Below are 20,220 nucleotides of genomic sequence, written 5' to 3'. Positions count from 1 at the left end.
CCGCCAAGGCGCCTCTCCTGCAGTCGCAACAGCACACAGAGACCTAGGCCTTGTTCTTCCCCTGGTGTGACCTCGGAGCCAGGGCTCTCCAGAGGTTTGGACACCAGCCTCCTTTCCGGGAACGCTCTGAGGCCTGATTTTCAGGTTCTTACTGTTTGCAAGAGGCAGCAAAGGACGACTGCAGCTTGGATAGGTCTCCCAGTTCCCTGGTCCCAAAAGCCAACCTGGGGAATGCTATGGCTGAGACTCCTGTTGCATCAGAGCAAACAACAGGGCTCATGAGGATATGCCCCCTGGAGCCCCTAAAAGTCTGTCCCTGGAGCGCCTCGCTTCGTTATATCCTTTGTGCAGGAGATACCAGTCACTGCCTGCCCCAGAGCAAGGGGGAACTGCAGGCCCTTGGCCCTAGGGGACTGAGAGAGACTGTCGGGCGAGTCACCACGAATCCATAATTTCCCTCTTGTCCCAGGTCCTGGGAAGCCTGGAGGAAGTGCAAGTTGTATCTTGGGACTCTCGTGAGATCCTGTATCTGTAGATCAGCTCCCCCTCCTCTGGAGCCAGCCTGCCGGCACCCCACTGCTTGCTGATAACCCACTGTATGGGGAAGGCCGGTGGGGCCCAGGTCTAGACTGAGGGAAGAACGGCAGCAAGGGGATTCCTTTAGAGAGAGGAGCCCTGGAAAGATGGTCGGGTTCTAGATCAGGGAAGAAGCCAAGAGGAATCCTGAAAGGACAATGGAAGAACCTGAGTTTGTCCCGTAGATTTTTTTCCTGCGTTTCCCTGGCTTAGGAGCCAATCCGTGCATCCTGGGGAACGAGCCCACGTGCAATGCACGGTTGTACCTTCTACTGCTTTCCAGCTACAGATACTCTCCTTTGTACCCAGTATAAACCAGGGTAGACGTGACCCCTCCCTCTCACATAAATCAGGAGGAAAATACCTGGTGGGCATCTGTTTTCTCATTTTTGTCTTGGCCAGGAGAAAATTCAGGTGCACCTTTCATGCTTATTGATAGAAAAATCTCTTGCCCGGGGTTGTCATATGTGTATCTTCTTTCCTTCTAAACAGCGTCCGGTCTTCCCTTTTCCCAGCTACCATCCCTACGGCTCCATGAGTGCCCCTAAGCTGTAAGCACTTTCCCAAGCCCTGGGTAAGCAGTGGGATTGGGAGTGAAAACAGAGAGCCCTTCTGCTCTGCGTCACTGTAGCACTTGTCTCGCGGTGCCCAGGCACGTGCCCAGGGGTGGGCCTCATGGAGAATTCAGTGATGGGACAGTCTGGGTGTGTTAGAGGCCAAGGATGCAGGTCCTGCCACCGTGTCGCTGCCCGTGCCCACGCCTCCAGCACGAGTCCTGCAGCAGGAGCTCGCTAGGGACAGAACTTCACCCTCTAGTCACCCCTCCGCGTCCCACCCACTCATCTATTTGGAGATTCTTCGCCTTACCCATTCGACAGATACTCACCAAACCTTTGCTAAGTACAAGGGGTTCTCTCTGGTAATTCAGATGCAGAGAAAATGGATTTCCACACAAGTATTTCATTAGGTGAAAGCGGCCCGCGTTCCATTCATGGAATATTTCCTAATCTCATTTTGCGAATGGCGGTTCCATCGAAGCTGGGCTTCACCTTCCTCTCCCGCTTGGCTGCATGGGCCCTATATAAATCTCAGCTCCACCTGCGCTGGGGTGGCAGGGAACCATCCCTGGTCCTGAGCGGGGTTGCTGGCCAAGGCGGCAACAACAGAACCCTGCTTGGGGGGGGGGGGTCTTATCTGCTAACTGGGTGGCGCTGCATCATTTGGCTGGGTGACATCCAGAGTTTGAGTGATGCTGCAACAGTTGACAGGGTGTGAACTCACCTTTGGGGAGTTTTACCTCTTGTCTCTATCATAATGGACCTGTCAACCGAGGCTGGGATGAGGATGTCACAGGAGGAAGGGGATGTTGAGCATGGAGGGATTGAGAGAGGGACACAGCCTCCCGTGATGCTGGCCTTCGCCACCATATCCACCCAGTAGCCAAAAGTCGGCAGGAGGGAAAGGCTGCCCTTTGTCCTCGGGATCACCCTGGTGGTAACAGGGAGGCCACAGCCACTTGGGCAGGATAAGGGGACTCCTGGGGCTAACCCCTGTGACCTACATGGGAGACTGCTGGGTGTCATGGTCTGGTGGTGCCAGGTTCCGTGGTGTGGCTCGTGAACAACTAGGAGCAGTACCCTTGTCATCGACAGGGCTTGGTTAGCCATTGGAAGGCACAGAGGGTAGGAATGTTTGGCTTCCAGAGGGGCAAGCACCTGCACCTCCTGGAGGCTGAGGTCTACTGCTCTGACACAGATGGGGTCCCCACTGGTCCCCGGTGGGCCATGCTGTACTCACTAAAGATGGAGGGGTTTCACCCGGCCCTCTCCATGGCCACCTCTGACCAGGTGCAGTGCTCTGTGCTACCGACTGGACCACTGTCAGCCTCTTCTCGCTTCCTCACCCCACAAACACTTTTCCTCCCACCCCCCTGAAGGAATGAGCTAACACCAGGAGGGCCTGGGAAGGGGGCCATGAGTTCTCTTTCAGGGCAGCAGAGAGCACAGCAGGAAGGCCGGGAGGGGGCTGAGGAAGCTGCCTCATCAGGCTGGGAGTTCACAGACGGCCAGGAAGGAGGACTCGCAGGAGATGTCATTCCAGAACCCATCCTGGAGGAGGATCACACAGTCCTCCCCTGAACCGTGGTTGTTTGGCTCATTCTTCCTCCAGTTGCTGTAGACCAGGCTCCCTCCGGTCACATACATGAACTGGCCTTCGGTCACCTTGTCCGTGATGCCCAGGAAGGCCTCTTCCTTGGCCACTTCTTGGATGGCTTTGTTCTCCTCGGCACTCTTAGGGGTGGCCACAGTGGCCTGGAGCTCGGCACACAGAGCCTTCACTTTGGAAAAAGACATCTTTTCGCCGTTGCTCACGTAGAGCTTCTTTCCGGTCTTTTTGCCCAAGGAGAAGGTTTGCACTGAAATCACAATGGGTGGGAGAGGTTGACTGGGCTTGGACTCAGCCCAGGACAGTAGGCGAGAAAGCCCTCCCCCGGGAGTCCCCAGACCTCTGAAAAAGAGCCCCATGCTCAACCAGCAGGTCAGATCCTAGTAAGGAAGCCCTCCTTCCTCAGCCAGAGGGCGGGACTCTGGCAGAAAGTTCACACCCTTCTGGGTGATCCCACCCTCGACATAAACGTCTGTTACAGACGGTCCCGGCGCAAGGGGGACACAGGGAAGCATGCTCAGGCCGCCCTGCCAGGCTTGGGCACCAGGCATGGAAGGATAGCCATCCAAGGCAGGGGTTGCTGCAGAAAGAGCCACGATGCTGCAAGTGGCTGACTTTCGGGTGGAATCTTCCTCTGCTACTTCCTAGATGTGTGACAGCAAATGAATTATTTATACTTCCTGGACCTGTTTCTTCTCACCTAAATAACCTGGGTATCGTCCCCACAGGTGGGGCCGGTGAAAGGATGGAATGAGGGAATGCCGACCTCACCCAGGCCACGGGGTACAATAAGTGTTCCTAAACATTAGCTTGTGTCCACCCTCCCCGAAACCTGAAGCCCGCAAGAGGAAGGTGAGAGCCAAGGCCACATTCAGGGCAGAAAACAAACTTACAGTTTTTGATGTGGCCCAGTTCTGATTTCAGGCTCCTTATCTCCCTCTCTAGGCTAGCCAGCCTGGTCTCAGCAACTGCAAAGTGAGAGGGAGAAGGGCATTTAATGAGAAGAAGACTCTCAGTTGGAGAGGACAGTATTTTGCCAGAAGGGAGGGATAAAGCTTGCTGAAGAGTATGATTATTGTGGAAAAAGAAGAAACAGAGAAGCAGCAAAAGGAAGAAAACCTCGGGACTCCTGTTTCTGAGATATACCTAGCGGCTCTCGTAAACTATTTGTTCTGAACTAATAATAATCACAATGATGATAAATAACTCATACATTATGGCTCTGGGTCCTTCTGTTCACATTCTGCTTAAATGTTGCAAGATTATATAATCCTTTGTAAGAAAAAGCCCAACTGTTTATTCTCCTTCTCGAACATCATTCTTAATCGTTCTCTCTCATTTCTTATTCCAGACCAACTTTTTAATATTTTTATGATTTTGATGGGCCAGCTGGCAGATATTAACAAGAGGTCAATGTACTTCATTTGACTCTGAACTACATTGTCCTGGGGTTGCCCATGGCTCAGGGGGCCTAGGAAACCAAATATTTTCACGCCTTTCTTTCAACAATAGACAGAAACCTGGCGCCGGAGAGAGGACACCGCTGTTCCCCGCCAGCCTGGAGACCCACGCAGACCATGTCCGCTGAGGAAGAAGCCAGGGCCTGTCTCCCACAGAGGCCTGGGGAGGGGATGGCAGGGTTTGGAAGTCTGCACTCTGGCGACACGCTCAGGGGGACGAGTGTCCTGGGTCGGCAGCAAGTACTGGCCCGCGAGTTCCCTGGGCCCACGCTGCGCTGGGGTGAGCTTCTTACCTGAACTGTCTCCACGGTCTCCTTTGTGGCCCTTTAGTCCTGGAGCCCCGGGAGCCCCTGTGTTTCCCGGAGGTCCCACTTTCCCTGGAGGGCCCTGCAAGCCTCTGAGCCCTTGCCCTGTTGTAAGAGGAAGGAAAAGTGATCCAGGGGCTGTGGCTCATTCTCTTTTTCCAGAAGTTCCATTCAATTTACACTGAGCCTGAAAACCTTCAGTGAACCAGTGGTGACCCCCCCACCCCACTCCAAAAAAAAGTCATCCTGCATTCCAGAGGACAGCCTGTTCCAAGGGCCAGTTCCCTGAACTGGTGGGACATCCTCTCTCTGCAGGCGACCGCCCCTCGTGGGTTCCCACGTGGAGATGTGGGGTCCTGAGGACCAGGGAAGCATCTTTGTTTTGGAGAGGATGACCTATCGCAGGGACAATTCTGAGTGAATCGCTACCCATGTAGACACTTCAGAAGTCAGAGCAGCCTGTCCCGTACCTGGTTCGCCCTTTTCTCCCTTGAGTCCATCTCGCCCATCTCTGCCCGGGAGAGCGCAGGTCACCACTGGGCATGTCCTCTGAGACTCGCCCAAGGCTTCTTTTTCTGCCCTGGCCGCTGTCATCATACACAGAAGAAGGACAGGAAGTGACGAAGACAAGAACATGGTCCTGAACCTTCTAGTGGAGAAAGTCAAGGAAAATCATCGTGTCCCCTTTTGCCTCATCGGCCTTCACCACCTCCTGTGGGTGCTGGGCCCTGTTGTCGGGCAGCAGACCCAGCAGGGGCCATCGCGACTCTTGGCTTGGCGTCACTCCCGAGCTACTGGGGACGCAGACACATGAAAAGTAGCAGAGGTGCTTTAGGGATGTGAAAACAGAGGGACTCCAACAGAGCCGCTGACGCGGGAGAGACAGGCCAGGGCCCGTGCTCCCCCCACCCACCCACCCCCCGGCCCGGCGATCGCAGCTGGCCCTCCCCCGGGCCCTGACCGCCTGTGAGAGCTGTGGCTCCTCCTTCTTGACTCCCTTCCCGAGGTCCCAGGGTGCCCCAGTTTCCCTCTTCTGCTTCCTACGGACCCTAAAGTTAGACTGAACTCTAGCAGGTAGCCCGAGGCCCCACAAGACTCATTTCATGGCCGGGCCTGGGTTATGGCATCCATTCTCTCATTTCACCTAAAAAGCCCTCATTCCAGGCTCCATCTGCCCTCAGGATCAGCCTCAACTGTTTCCCAGGCAGCTTGTCAATCATCTTCTAGGAAGTCTCTACTGTGTGACAGGCCCTTGCTGGGGGTGGGAGTGGGGGTGGGAGTGGGGCTCAGGACCCGGAGTGCCCCCGAGGGCACTTGATCCTGGCTGGATGAGACGGATTTCTCCTTCCCTTGGCTTGAGATTTTCTGTGGAGAGGTCATTTTTGCCAGCCAGCACCCGGCTCCCGAAATTTCTGCTCACGCTGGACCTGTCCGGCTGTCTGCTCTTGTTCCTTCTCCTGGCAGGATCCTCTGCATACTGCCCAGATGTCTCCCTGGCTCCGCGTCCCATCCAGCTTTTGCTCAAGCTGGCCTCCTTTCCAGGAGCTGGGCAGCCCAGCCCCCATGGGCCTCTCTGGCCTCTAATCCCAGCGTCCTTGGCCCTTGCTCCCTGACCACTGCATCTGGCCTTGCCTTCCCTGGCCTGTCAGCTACCTTAACCCTTCCCTTCCCCCAGGACACAGTGGGAAGTCGTAAGTTGGAGGAGAACTTTCTTGATCACATACTTCTTCACCTTTCTTTTCCTTCCTTCCTTCCTTCCTTCCTTCCTTCCTTCCTTCCTTCCTTCCTTCCTTTTTCCTAACTTCCCCTAATCATCCTAGAAGCTAAGCTCAGGGCTTAAACATGCTGCTGGCATATATCGCCCACTTCCATTTTTCCCTATGGCTGAAAAGACCACCCTTTAGTTTGCAGAAGGGCCAAGCAGACCCTGGAAGGATACAAATGCCCCAGGTCAGATGGAGACAGGCCCTGAGCAGGCCCAACCACCTCACCAAAACCCCCGCTGGACCCCTAGCCTGGGCCTTTGCCTCCGTCCCCCAGAAATGACTTACTAGGGCCTCCTCAAAGCACGGAGGCTATGGCAGGGAAGCAGGTCTTCTAGCCCAGGGATGTCAGACCTAATTAACCTGGTGACTGGGGACAGTGCTGGACTGGCCTTCAACTCCAGATTAATAAACAACTGTCCCTAGAACGGCTGTATGCTGGGCGGCTGTCCAACGCCGCGGCCGGGGTCCCTGGCCCAGCGCTGGGCAGCTGGTTACTTAAACACCCTAAAAGTCCTCCTTCTGCTGTTCCCTCCCACACATCCCTCCCCACAGCTCTGCCCCTCTGATCCTCCAGAGTCGCAGTCTAGGCAATAGTTCCCTCCAGATATTTATTTCTAGAAGAGACACGATTAGACATGCTACCAAAAACAGGCTCGTGCATGAGCACACACCCGTCGGCACACGCCACCGCATACAGCCTCACCCCTGTGTCCGTGGCTCTCACTAGTTCACCCCTCCACTTGTGTTTGGTTTATGGTTGGGGCGGGGGGAGGGAGCAGGGATTAAACGCTGACATTTATCAGATGTCCTCTTTGGAGGAGGCACAGATGTCCCAGGACGAGGCACAAGGGAGGAAGTGTTTGTAGGTGACACAAGTTCAAAGCTGGGCGTGTGCACTTGCACCACAGCTGCTCCAGCCGGGGACACTTCCCTCATCTTTGCTTCATTGCTGTCATTCCCATCGCAGCTTAAATACTCTCTTAAGGGGGCAAGGACTTTCCTCTACCATTTAGTTTTCAGTGGCCATTCCGTCAGTCATTCTCCCTCTAAGTGACCTCCCGGCAAAACCGCCCTGTTTCTTTAGTTGCACATTCGTTGCCCACCGCCCTCCTTTAGGACAAGCACGCCTCCAGGTCGGGGAATCTTGCTCTCAGCTGTTCTGGCCGCACCCAGAGGGTGCCTGGAAGCAGTCACCCGGCTGGGCAAACCATTAGAGAATGAATGAGCCCTTCTGCATCAGGGCAGCTCCCCTGATGTCGCTCCAGCCCGAGCTGGCATCGGTGCCCGTTTTCCCAGCTACTTTTCTAGGGCAGGAGCCTCGTTTGCTAGGCTTGCCTCCACGATGCACGCCCGCCAGGGCTGGGCACACAGGAGGGGTCCCCCGAGAGAGCGAAGGTGGGGGGACAAGCAGAGAGCAGGAGCAGAGACCGGTTCAAGGGTGTCTGGAGCAGCTAGCAGCCCAAGTCCACGGGGCCTCCACACCTGGTTTCCAGCAGCGTCCGCCTCTTATCTCCAGAACCTGATCAAGTGGCCTTTTTCAAGCCCCTGACTTGACCTTTGATTCCTGCCCTCCTCCAAATTTGCACTCACCCTTTGAAACACTTAGTCTTACCAAACAGCTTCGAGAAGTTTGCTTTTACCCTGGTGGGGAGTCGGGGTGGGGCCACTTCCCTTCCACCTGCCTTGGGATTGGTGTTCTGGTGTCTCAAGGGTCATCATCTCTGTGTACTCAGGGTCACTCTGCACCGTCCGGTAGCCCTTCCAGATTCCTGGGGCCCCCTGGCTAGAAGACCCTTCTCAGGACTGGGTTTCCTGGTGCCATTGACACAACTTTGAAGGGCCCCAGGCCCAGAGGACAAAGAACATCCGACCCACGCAGCAAATGGGCAGACGTCCCAGAAAGATGGGAATTTGAAACAGAGGATTACATAAGCCAGGACCGTCTATCCTCCAGACTAGAGAGAAAGTGGCTTGGGAGCAGGGGAGACAACACTGCAGGAGGCCGGTGAGATGAGCAAAGGGACAATGAGAAAGACTTGACTCTGCTGGGGAGAGATCTTCCCTTGAGGATGCACATTCTTCAGTCTGTCCTCGCCTAGATCTGAGTTTTAATGCCTGCTATTATTATTATTTGCTAAGACAGATATTATTGAATTTTGCTGTTTATGCCAAGATGAAAAATAGTTTTCAAGTGTATCCACCCATCATACCCTGGTGCACCATAGGTGCCTCAGGATTTCCTCAGATAAAGATCAGCTAAGTTTGAGTTCCCCTTGTAAAATTTTGTAAAAATGACCAAACACAGTAGGAAATAAGCAGCGTGGACGCTAATACAGCCAGCCTCAGTAGGAGTCCTCCCAGGACTGCTGACTCTCTGTAACAGAGAAATTGCTATTTTTTAAAAGCCAGTATAAGAAAGAAAGAAGCAAAGAAAGAATAGACATTAAAATAATGAAATTAATGAGGCAAATAAGGACATAAGTATAAAGCTACTAATAAAATATTAAAAAACCCTGCAAAAACAAAATAAATAAACTTGGCAAATCTGACAATAGAAGTTTGGATCATTGCTCCTGAGATTTTACTTCTCCATATCATAGAATAAAATATCCATGCCCGGGGCACCTGGGGGGGCTCAGCGGCTGAGTGTCTGCCTTCGGCTCAGGGAGTGACCCCGGGGTCCTGGGATCGAGTCCCGCATCGGGCTCCTCTCAGGGAACCTGCTTCTCCCTCTGCCTGTGTCTCTGCCTCTCTCTCTCTGTGTCTCTCATGAATAAATAAATAAAATCTTAAAAAAAATAATCCATGCCCTTCCCCATGGTACTTCACAGAGCCTGCCCCTAGAGATGTGCGGGGTACTCTGCATGCATCCCTCCCCCTGGTGGCTTGACCATGTGACCACGAGCAGACACAAAAGGAGCAGAAGCTTTACATGTGCTTACAGGTTTAACCCAGCCTCTTTTTGGATTTTCCAATCATGGGAAGAATATATCTCCACTACTGCTAATATCAGAACAATTAAACAATGTGGAGCAGACACAAAGCCACCTGAAAGCCAGAGGTCGAAGGTAGGTATTAAAGTCCAGCCACGGCTTCCGGCCGCGTCGGGGGTCCGAACCCGCGGCGGAGGAAACATGGAGACGATCCTGGAGCAGCAGCGGCGGTACCATGAGGAGAAGGAGCGGCTCATGGACGTCATGGCCAAAGAGATGCTCACTAAGAAGTCCACGCTCCGGGACCAGATCAATTCTGACCACCGCACACGGGCCATGCAGGATAGGTATATGGAAGTGAGTGGGAACCTGCGGGATTTGTATGATGATAAGGATGGGTTACGAAAGGAGGAACTCAATGCCATTTCAGGACCCAATGAATTTGCTGAATTTTATAATAGACTCAAGCAAATAAAAGAATTCCATCGGAAACACCCAAATGAGATCTGTGTGCCAATGTCAGTGGAATTTGAGGAGCTTCTGAAAGCTAGAGAGAATCCAAGTGAAGAGGCACAAAACTTGGTGGAGTTCACAGATGAAGAGGGATATGGTCGTTACCTCGACCTCCATGACTGTTACCTCAAATACATTAATCTCAAGGCCTCAGAGAAACTGGATTATATTACCTATCTGTCCATCTTCGACCAGTTATTTGACATTCCTAAAGAGAGGAAAAATGCTGAATATAAGAGATACCTGGAGATGCTGCTTGAGTACCTTCAAGATTACACAGATCGAGTCAAGCCCCTCCAAGATCAGAACGAACTTTTTGGGAAGATTCAGAATGAATTTGAGAAGAAGTGGGAGAATGGTACCTTTCCTGGATGGCCGAAAGAGACAAGCAGTGCCCTGACCCATGCTGGAGCCCATCTTGACCTGTCTGCATTCTCTTCTTGGGAGGAGTTGGCCTCCCTGGGTCTGGACAGATTGAAATCTGCACTCTTAGCTCTAGGCTTGAAGTGTGGTGGGACCCTAGAAGAGCGAGCCCAGAGGCTCTTCAGCACCAAAGGAAAGTCCCTGGAGTCACTTGACACCTCCCTGTTTGCCAAAAATCCCAAGTCAAAAGGCACCAAGCGAGACACTGAGAGGAACAAAGACATTGCCTTCCTAGAAGCCCAGATCTATGAATATGTAGAGATTCTTGGGGAACAGCGGCATCTCACACATGAAAATGTACAACGCAAGCAGGCGAGGACCGGGGAGGAACGAGAAGAAGAAGAGGAAGAGCAGATCAGTGAGAGTGAAAGTGAAGATGAGGAGAATGAGATCATTTACAACCCCAAAAACCTGCCCCTCGGCTGGGATGGCAAACCTATTCCCTACTGGCTGTACAAGCTTCATGGTCTAAACATCAACTATAACTGTGAGATTTGTGGAAATTACACGTACCGAGGTCCCAAGGCCTTCCAGCGGCACTTTGCTGAGTGGCGTCATGCCCACGGCATGAGGTGTTTGGGCATCCCAAACACTGCCCACTTTGCTAATGTGACACAGATCGAAGATGCTGTCTCCTTGTGGGCCAAGCTGAAACTGCAGAAGGCATCAGAGCGATGGCAGCCTGACACCGAGGAAGAATATGAAGACTCCAGCGGGAACGTGGTGAATAAGAAGACCTATGAGGACCTGAAGAGACAAGGACTGCTCTAGTGTTCAGGGATGTACCTCAGCTTCTGGGCTTGCCCAGGCTTACCTGAAGTCTCCTTTTTCTATTTCTCCCAACCAAATGCTCCTTAAAGACTCTCCTACTTAGTCTTAAAGTCTAGCGTGCGTCTTGTGAAAACCAAGGCATGCTGGCAGGTTGCAGGGCTGAGATGTGTTTTATCTTTGTTTTATATTAAAAGATTCTGTCAGAAAATAAAAAAAAAAAAAAAAATAAAGTCCAGCCACGCATCCATGGTCAGTAGCACAGCCTCTGGAATCTGACTTCGTGTATTCATAGCCCTGTCCCTGCATGAGCATGGGCTTTGACAAATCACTCTAACCTCTATGTGGTCTCACTATTCTTATTTGTAAACTGGCGACAAAAATAGCATCTATATAATAGGGTCAATGAGGATTACATGAGTTAGTATGTGTAGTACCTGGCATATGGTAAGTGTGATGAGAGCATATCGGCCGCTAGACCAAGGAGGATCGATTCCAGGAATGAAAGGACGGTTCAATATCAAAAAATAAATCCATGTCACTCACTGATATAACATGTAACAAGTTTGATGAAGAGTCTTAAAGTGAATATGTACAATCTGGAAGCTTGATGCTCACCCTGTTCTCAAAATGAATACATGGGTTCACAGTGTTTCATACATTTTTTCCCCCAGACCCCTGCATTGTAAACCTTCTAAGGCTGATTTAAAACATGATCCAAACAAATGACTATTGTCCACGAGTTTTGTCATTGGGATCTGATCTCCATTTCGTCTCTGATCATTACCACCCTGGCCGTTGGTGGGGTTTCTGGAAGTAAAGGGTGGGCAGTGGTCTTCTCTCTTGTTTCTTTGCATGTTTGTGTGTGAAGGGGGATAGAGAGAACGATGGGCATTACCTGCTCACAGGAGGAACTGCATGTCAGTGGGGACACCGCCGCTTGTTGTCCCGCCCTGATTGCTTGTTGGGTCCTTTTGTATGACTGATTACAAGTCCTCTCACAGGACTCTGTGAGAGGCTCCAGCTGCATGTTCCCTACCCTCAACATCGGGAGAATGGACATTTCCATTCTTGGTCTTCAAGTCCCTGTGTTCCAAGGAGCAACCTGCTTATGAGCAGGGTTTGAACCTGGCCAGCTTCCATGACATGGACACCCATATAGCCCCTGGGAAGCTCCATCCAGGTGGTGGCAATCCACATGGCCCTGGAACATTCCTGCTCACAGCTCTGTTTTCCGCCCTCCCCCTCCCCTCATCGCCACCTCCCGTGCCCTCTCCCTCCCCAGCAAGATGAGGCCCTCTGCTGGTTCAGGAGCAACTTTAGAACAGGAAATTATGCCTCATTCCTGCCTTAGTGACTTAATTGGGAAAGGCAAAGTGATTTGGGCATCTGTGCTTGCTGAGATTAGGAAGATACTAGGACAGTTCCCTCCCCATCCCCATGGAAAGGATCATTTCCACTATGGAAGTGCACATGTCACCCAAGGTGGGTCAGCCTCCTTTGCCCTCTTTAGTCCTCCTGATACCGACCAAAGGAGAAAGAATTACTAGGCCACCCACCATGAACAGCCCTCTCCTTCCAGGTTCCACGATTACATGATGAGGCACCTAGACCCTCTTATTCTCACCTGTGAGCTCTAGATGCCAGTACATCACTGTGGGAAGTGACTTAACCCATGCTCGGCACCCTTTAGATGTTAACAGACTAAAGAAAATGTTAAAAAGAAAATCACGATTCAATACCCACTTACAATTAAAATGAATCTCGGCAAACTGGGAAAAAGACTTTCTTTACCTTGATAAAAGGTATCTTTCAAAAAAACAGAAAGGTATCTATCAGAAATGAGCAATATTTTTTTTTTTTTTAGGAGCAACATTTTCAATGGTGAAATATTCGATGGAGAAACCCTTTTTTTTTCTTTTCTTTTTTTTTTTTTTGGAGAAACCCTTTTCAATGGCTCCCATTATACACTTTGTGCTCCCAAAAGATATTTATTATTGAGGGTCTTCAACAAAATATAGGGCCTCTCAGCCTGCTGTATAATGAGATAAGAAAGGCATATAAGAAATAAATATTAAAAGGAACCGGACAATTTCTGTGATTTGTAAATATAATCATAGATAGTATTTACAAAATATGAGAGAATCAATTATAATAGAAATATTAAGGGAAGAATGAGAATCCCAAAAGACGGTTGTAGATAAGATCAACAAAAATAAATGGTTTCCTGGGCAGCCCCGGTGGCACAGCGGTTTAGCACGGGGCGTGATCCTGGAGACCCTGGATCGAGTCCCACATCAGGCTCTCTGTATGATGCCTGCTTCTCCCTCTGCCTGTGTCTCAGCCTCTCTCTCTCTGTCTCTATGAATAAATAAATAAAATCTTTAAAAAAAAAATAAATAAATAAGTGGTTTCCTTACAAACCAGGAATGATTAGTTTCAAGTGATGCAAATAATACAGTAACCATAGTAAATAAACCATAAATCAAATAAAAATAAAGCGAATAAGAAATGAGAAGACATCAATTGTCAGAGGCTTAGGTTGCTCACCTATAAAACAATGAAAAGACTCTGCCCACTTTTGCTTTTTTTAATTTGGGGGAAGACTCAGTAAGTAATTTGTTGGCTGGGCCCTAAGCACACGTGGCAGAGTGACCAGATTGAAGCTTAACATTGAGAAAGATGAGAAATGTTTCTGCTCACTCCCACCCGGATTTGTGGGGTTTGATTCAGAACTTCCTTTTGCCCAAGAAAAGAAGTATATGCAGTGAGGGAGGGCATTTGAAGGTGTAAAGATGGGAAAAGAGAGGAGACCTTCCTGGAGGAGGGACACATACGTGTCCCTTGCCCCCTGAAGCAAGTAGAGCCGTGGTCTGATCCCCACACATCCCTGGGGCATGGGGACATGGTCCCCTTCCACATGGACAGGAGACTGAGGTGGCTCACAGAGGCTGGGACAGGGCCCTGAATGCTACCACCTTTGGGCCACGGAAAACTCAGGTGGGTACGTGGAAAATGGAAGGCATTGTATTCCCACCCACAGATGAACCATGTGGAGTTAGATTGGGAGTGATCTTGAAGCCAGCCATCAACACGGATGCCCATACATTCTTCCAGATGTTTTCTGTAGCTTGCCATACATTCCTACAACTTGGGGTGGAAGGCGGGCTGCCCCTCCCACCCAACAAAGAAGACATTACTTGAGATCGAATTTTCCATTTTTCGGGTAAGTGGGAGCCAGTGTTAATTTGATTTATAGAAATAAAGAAATGTGTTGTTTCTTGAAACCAAAGCAATGAAAACTCACATTAACGCAGTCATGATTTATTACACTTAAATCATCTCTGTCCAGTCAGAGGTGAGTGAGGTGGTTATGAGCATGAGCTTCAGGTCCAGGTAGATAGGTTTGAACACAGCCTCTGCCACTTGCTCCAAGGAATAAAATTCAAAACATTTAACTTCTCTAAGTTTGTGTCCTCACATAAGAATGGGGAAAATCAGGCTGGGCCCATGGCATTGTGTAAAGATGAATCATATTCCATAAAATGTACTAGGAGTGTTGGCAAGGTTCTGTGTACATAGAATTGGGGCACTTACACTATTTACGTGCTCAGTAAACAGCCAGTGGTGGGGTGAGGGATGTGAACACCTCACTGAGATCCTGATTGGTGTGGGGACATGTGCATCAGCAGGAAATTACTTGGATTATGTCTGAGGTCGGGGCTGAGATCTTCCCCAGGGTGTAGACTGGCTGCTTTTAGGTCAGGAGATGAGAGGCAACCCGAGACTCAAGGCAGTGGATGGTACATGCCAATGATTAGGGTGGGCCGGCCTCCACCATGCTGCGGCACCAGCCGGCCCTCTGACCTCATGGAGACACCGACCAGATGTGCCCTCGGAGGGAGGCCACATGATGCCCCATGCCTCTGTAGCGCCACACATCTGGAATTCCCTAGGCCCACCTGTTCTATCATACTTGACCAGAACTGCCAAATCTTGATGAGGCTGGGCCTGGGGTGGCCTGCAGAGTGAGAGTAGAGGGGGCCAGGAAGCAGGCACCTGTGTGATCTGGGGTGTGGGTGGGGGGACGGAGTTCCAACCCAGGGCCTCACTGCCGCCATCTAGAAAAGATGGAACTGGGCAAGAAGAGGAAGAAGGAAGTCTCCGACTCTTGCCAAAGGGTAAATTTAGGGGTGGCCCTGGGTGTGCGGTGTTGGGAGGGGGCTCAGGGGGAGTGTCAGCATGATTCTCGATGCCTGAAGACTCAGGGCCTGTCCGGGGATCAGGGTGGCTGAGGACTCAGGGCCTGTCCGGGGAGTGGGGTGGCTAAGCATGCGTCCCACTCTGATAGCCAGCCACAGATCCATTTTGCTGGAACGGAGCTATAGCATCTCAGAGATCGGTTGGGGGCGGGGGGGCATCGGCAGGATGGAGGCTGAAAGGCAAGGCAGGGCCCTATCTCTCCTGTGGCCTTAGAGGCCTGCTCAAAACTCACAGATGGCCAGTCGGTACTGCAGGCAGTTTTTGTTATTCCACTGCCCATCTGTGTACATCTCCACACACTGCTCTTTGCCCCGACCCCTGGGCTCCCCGGGGTACCAGTTGGTATAATTCACAGGGGCCCCATCCATGTACTGGAAGTCTCCAGAGTCGGGGCTCTCCACCAGGCCCAGGTAGGCGTAAGTGTTATACTTCTTCACAATGCTTGCAACGGCTTCATTCTCTTCTGGGCTCATCGGGGCAGCAATTTGGCCGCCCGCACCGGCACATAACTCTTGAATGTCGTTGAAATTAATGGACTGCCCATTGCTGGAGAAGACCTTCCTTCCCACCACCAGCAGGGACTCGTGCAAGCTGAGGACTGCAGCACAGGAACCCAGTCAGGCCCCCGTCGCTCTGGCTCAGAGTCCCTGTCACTGTCTTCGTGCCCTCTCTGCTGCCTCACCTCCCCTGCCCACCCGGGCCTCCTGAAATTCTCCTCCATGCTCTCATCATCTTCTTCCTTCGTTCATGCATTTAACTATTACTTAGTGACTCTCTATCATGTGCCAGAAACCCAATTTCCTGAGACTCAATAGAAAGCAAGATAGAGCTGAGAGCTTACGCTCTGCTGACGGAGGGAGACGATCTGTGTCTACCTCTGCTCTGGGCCACACGAAGGCATCAGGAAAGGGAAGGATCATTCTTTTCCCCCCAAGACTTGCACATCCCTGCCTGTTTGCCAAGGCTCTGGGTTCCGGAGCCCGACGCTGGGAATGGGGGGACTTATGGGAGGCCCTCTGTGCTAGACGGCCCTGGAGAACCCCTTACCTCCCATGGTCTGCAGGATTTGATGTCTGAGGTCGTGGAGTGTGGTTTGGAGCTCCTCATCTAAAGAAGCTGGAAGTCCTGTCAAGAGATCCCCGCCCCCCAGATAAGGGGCAAGCCAACCAAGATCCCCACTTGCTGCCAAGCAGGCCCGATGACAGCGGCAAGCCTGGCATCCTGCCTTTACCTCTGCACGTCCACTGCTCGGGCCCTGGAGTGTGTCTCCACACCGCCTACACCTTTGTCCACCCTGCACCTGCCGGACCTCCCCCTCTTCTTTCCTGCCGTGTCCTTTGGTGGCTCTGTCTGCCGGCTCCTGTGGGTTTTTCTGGTTTGGAGGCAAGGCCCCCTCCACCTGTCTTCTCTCTCTGGCCTGGCTGAGCCGGGGAATCACCTACCTGCCTTGCACAGCAGGCCTGCACCGTGGTCTCTACCCTTGGTCCTGACCCATCATCCTCCCTCAACCTCACCCGCCCCCCCACTGGCCAGCCAGCAGCTCGGTCAGGAGTGGGCAGTTGTCCAGGAGGCCTGGGTTCAAACACTGAGGTTGGAGGCTGCTCTGACTGAGGGGTAGAGCACGCGCTTCTCTCTGCACCCTCCTGGTGGACCTTGGCCACCGCACCGAGCTTTGGTGTTCCCGTCTGCGTGGGGGGCTCCCGTTCACATCACCTGCCTAGACCCCACCTGACTCCATGCTCCTTTCAGAGTGCCCCCGGGCCTCAGCCCGAGGAAAGGCCTTCCCTGCCTCCCAGCACTGTCCCTGTGGCACACCTGATGCCCTGCGTGTGCCACCAGCAGTCGTGATGTGTGGAGCATGTCCAACACCCATCAGTCCTCGCCATGGCCTGCACCTGGGCATCTCTGACTCCTCCCCTCGGCCTCGTCTGCTCTTACTTAGGTGAGCGCTATGCCCTTTGGGGACCTCCACGGCGCTGTCTGACCCCCGTCATCCCTCATGTAACTGGCCACGCGGATGCAGGGCCTGTGTTGGCACCATGGACTTGCCCCGTCCTGCTCACCTGGGGGGCCCCTCTCTCCAGGCTCTCCCTTTTCTCCACGCTCTCCAGCAACACCAGGGGCTCCGGTCATCCCATTAGGCCCAGGGTGGCCTGGCATTCCTCCAGGGGGGCCCATGGGGCCTGCAGGGAGAAGGGGACATGGGTGTGTGGTATTTATCACCCACAGCTGGGCTGGGGCTGATGTGAAGGGACCTCCCTTATCAGTGGAACTGACTCATCTGTCACCCCATGGGCTCTTTGAGGGTAAACTCCTCAGGGCTGCTCCAGTCTAAGGCCCTCAGACACCTCCCACCATACCCCGCCATCCCGCTGACCGTGGGACCCAGCCCAGAGCCCTGGACATGTGGGCCTCCTGGAAACAGGTCACTCTATCAGCTGGGGGTAGGGTCTCACCCAGTACCTGGAGGCCCAGGGTCTCCTTTGACTCCATCTCTCCCATCTCTGCCTGGCAAGCCATGGGACCCAGGAGTGCCAGGGATGCCAGGGTTTCCAACACAGACGTCCTTCGCATTGTTCTCGATGCCAGAAACCATCAGCAAGGTGAGGGCGAGGGCCAAACAGCGCAGCAACATGGCTTCCGTCCCAGTGACTCCTCCTGCAGGAAGAAAGCACCACTGGCTCATCTGAAGCGTCTGCAAAGTTTCCCCCTTGCTGTGCTTTGTCAAGATTTAGGCACACGGCCAAACCTGAGGGTCAGGGCAGGTATGGGCAGGACTTCGGGGAAGACCCAACCTATCCTCAGAAACCCCTGGCATCATCTGTGGTCTCACGCATCACCTCTGGGACTGGAGGTGGCGTGTACCTGGGCTGGTCAGAGGGCCTGGCTTCTGATGCAGTCTCTGTTCACACCTCGTGGTGTGACAGTGGGAACTCACGTCTCCTGTCTTGACTTCTGTGCCCTGGAGACAACCCTGACCTGTCCTTCCCAGGCTGTTGGGAGGAGGGATGGGGTCACTCCCTCCCTCTGTCCTTCTACCCTCAGCTACCCTCACTTGCAGGGTCTAAGGGACCATGCTCTTGAGGAAAAATAAGAGATGACCAGGGTGTCCCGTTCCCTCCCCACTGCTGGGGTGTCCCCTTCCCCTTGGCAGGCCATCCTCTTCCTCACTGGCAGGCTCTGCAGAGTCCCCAGGGAGGGTGGGCCTGGCCGAGGAGCATGGCAGGGCTTGAGGACGTCTGCAAGCCCACCTTCCTGCGTCCATAGTTATGCTTCTGGGAACGACTCCCAGTGGTCCATGGGGAGGCCCCCTCCTTCCCAGTCTGGCCCTTTTAGGCTCGTGACCACTGGGCTGCCTCTCACGGCCTGCAACCCGTGAACTGAGCAAGACCGCAGGGATGGGGTAAACTCACCCAGACAACAGAGCCCTTGTGGATCTCTGCCTTCAGGCCGGAGGGGAGAGGCCGGCAGCACCATTTATGCGGCTGCAGGCTCCCGGGTCCCTCTCCACCCCAGAGAGGCTCCTGTCACGAGGGCCTCTGTTCGCGGAAGGACCAGTCAGGAAGCAGCCGTCTTATTTACACAGCGACATTCCCTCACAGGGCACTCAGGCTGGAGGGGCACTTAGGGCTCCTTTTTTTTTTTTTTAATAAATTTATTTTTTATTGGTGTTCAATTTGCCAACATTTAGCATAACACCCAGTGCTCATCCCATCGAGTGCCTCCCTCAGTGCCCGTCACCCAGTCACCCCCACCCCCTGGCCACCTCCCCTTCTGCTCCCCCTTGCTCATTTCCCAGAGTTAGGAGTCTCTCATGTTCTGTCTCCCTTTCTGATATTTCCCACTCATTTATTCTCCTTTCCCCTTTATTCCCCTTTCCCCTTTATTCCCTTTCACAATTTATTATATTCCCCAAATGAATGAGACCATATAATGTTTGTCCTTCTCCGATTGACTTATTTCACTCAGCATAATACCCTCCAGTTCCATCCACGTCGAAGCAAATGGTGAGTATTTGTCGTTTCTAATTGCTGAGGAATATTCCATTGTATACATACACCACAGCTTCTTTATCCATTCATCTTTCGATGGACACCGAGGCTCCTTCCACAGTTCGGCTATTGTGGACATTGCTGCTAGAAACATTGGGGTGCAGGTGTCCTGGCATTTCATTGCTAGAAAGCAATGCCAGGCCCGTAAGCAGGGAGACACCTCACAGGGGGCGGCTCGCTCCCCCTGCCAGCTTCCCCGGCTATGAAGGGTGAGCGAGCGCACATGCCCAGGCACCGGCGGATGCACACGGCCTTGGCCTGGGCCCGGCTGCTGACTCCTGCACGGGACCACCACCACTTGCCCCCACATGCCCACCTGCAGGAGTGAATATAGCGGGGCTGCACCCTCTTCCTGGGGGAGCAAAGGGACAGATCAACACCTTATGGGGAGGTCTCCATGTGACCCCTTCCTGAGGCTGTTCCAGCTCCAGAGTCTCTTCAGCTCTGGGAGGGGGTGCCCTTTGCTTCCAGGCCATGCAGAAGCCATGGATTAGGCCGAGGGTGGCCAGGTGGAGCTAGGAAGAGCCATGGGTCACGGGGCTTGTCTCACCACTGAGCTGCCTACCGCCCTCCCCGGCCTCCCGGCCCCTGCTTCCGGAGCCCACGGCTACGTTGATGGGCACATGGTTCAGAGTCTCAGGTGAACCCTTTGTACGCCCCCCTTTGCTCTGGCTGAGCCAGAGGAGGCAGGGCTGTGCCTGGAAGGTCATGGGACAGCAGCAGTTTCTCATCTGGGCTATGGGTGAGGTCTGTAACCTGCAGGGCTGACTCCTTTAAATCATGGAGAAGCACATAAAGCCCTGACTGATGAGAGTCCCTGCTCAAGCCCCCTGACTAGGGGGGACTCTCTCCGTAGGGATGGTAACAACGGGGAACTAAGGCAGGAAAAACCACCATGTTGACCTGTGAGTGGTCTGAAAAATCTTGAGATCCTCGGGGAGACTGAGAGAACTTTTTGGAGCGTGGGGGTTCAGCTAAGAGAACCCCACTCCTAG

General features: G+C 52.8%; 3 protein-coding genes across 11 annotated transcripts; 1 reads left to right on the top strand and 2 right to left on the bottom strand.

Annotated features, from left to right (window-relative positions):
• Positions 1-2,533: 2,533 nt before the first annotated feature.
• Positions 2,534-8,087, bottom strand: MBL2 (mannose binding lectin 2). Of its 9 annotated transcripts, none has more exons than XM_041750909.1 (5): positions 7,956-8,087; positions 4,978-5,156; positions 4,496-4,612; positions 3,636-3,710; positions 2,534-2,992 (listed from the first exon to the last, which is right to left on the bottom strand). In XM_041750909.1, the coding sequence occupies exons 2-5, from the start codon at positions 5,141-5,143 to the stop codon at positions 2,619-2,621; spliced, it is 732 nt and encodes a 243-aa protein (XP_041606843.1). In that variant the 5' UTR covers positions 5,144-5,156; positions 7,956-8,087; the 3' UTR covers positions 2,534-2,618. The 9 variants fall into 9 exon arrangements, with proteins under 9 accessions (XP_041606843.1, XP_041606839.1, XP_041606844.1 ...); XM_041750905.1 differs by lacking the exon at positions 7,956-8,087 and adding an exon at positions 6,559-6,671; XM_041750910.1 differs by lacking the exon at positions 7,956-8,087 and adding an exon at positions 6,559-6,639 and having other exon boundaries at positions 4,978-5,153.
• Positions 8,088-9,371: 1,284 nt separating this feature from the next.
• LOC121486209 (splicing factor 3A subunit 3) lies at positions 9,372-11,139 on the top strand. Its single transcript, XM_041747019.1, has one exon. The coding sequence runs from the start codon at positions 9,408-9,410 to the stop codon at positions 10,911-10,913; it is 1,506 nt and encodes a 501-aa protein (XP_041602953.1). The 5' UTR covers positions 9,372-9,407; the 3' UTR covers positions 10,914-11,139.
• A 3,079-nt stretch (positions 11,140-14,218) lies between these two features.
• Positions 14,219-18,711, bottom strand: LOC121486357 (pulmonary surfactant-associated protein A). The gene is made up of 5 exons (XM_041747220.1): positions 18,587-18,711; positions 17,637-17,831; positions 17,237-17,356; positions 16,221-16,298; positions 14,219-15,771 (listed from the first exon to the last, which is right to left on the bottom strand). Exons 1-5 carry the CDS (start codon positions 18,648-18,650, stop codon positions 15,395-15,397), a joined length of 834 nt encoding a protein of 277 aa, XP_041603154.1. The 5' UTR covers positions 18,651-18,711; the 3' UTR covers positions 14,219-15,394.
• Positions 18,712-20,220: the final 1,509 nt, after the last annotated feature.

Source organism: Vulpes lagopus, chromosome 3 (assembly GCF_018345385.1).
Source record: "Vulpes lagopus strain Blue_001 chromosome 3, ASM1834538v1, whole genome shotgun sequence".
In the NCBI taxonomy this organism is placed as follows: Eukaryota; Metazoa; Chordata; class Mammalia; order Carnivora; family Canidae; genus Vulpes; species Vulpes lagopus.
Note: the sequence above shows the minus strand (reverse complement) of the source record. Positions and strands in the feature narration are given on the sequence as shown.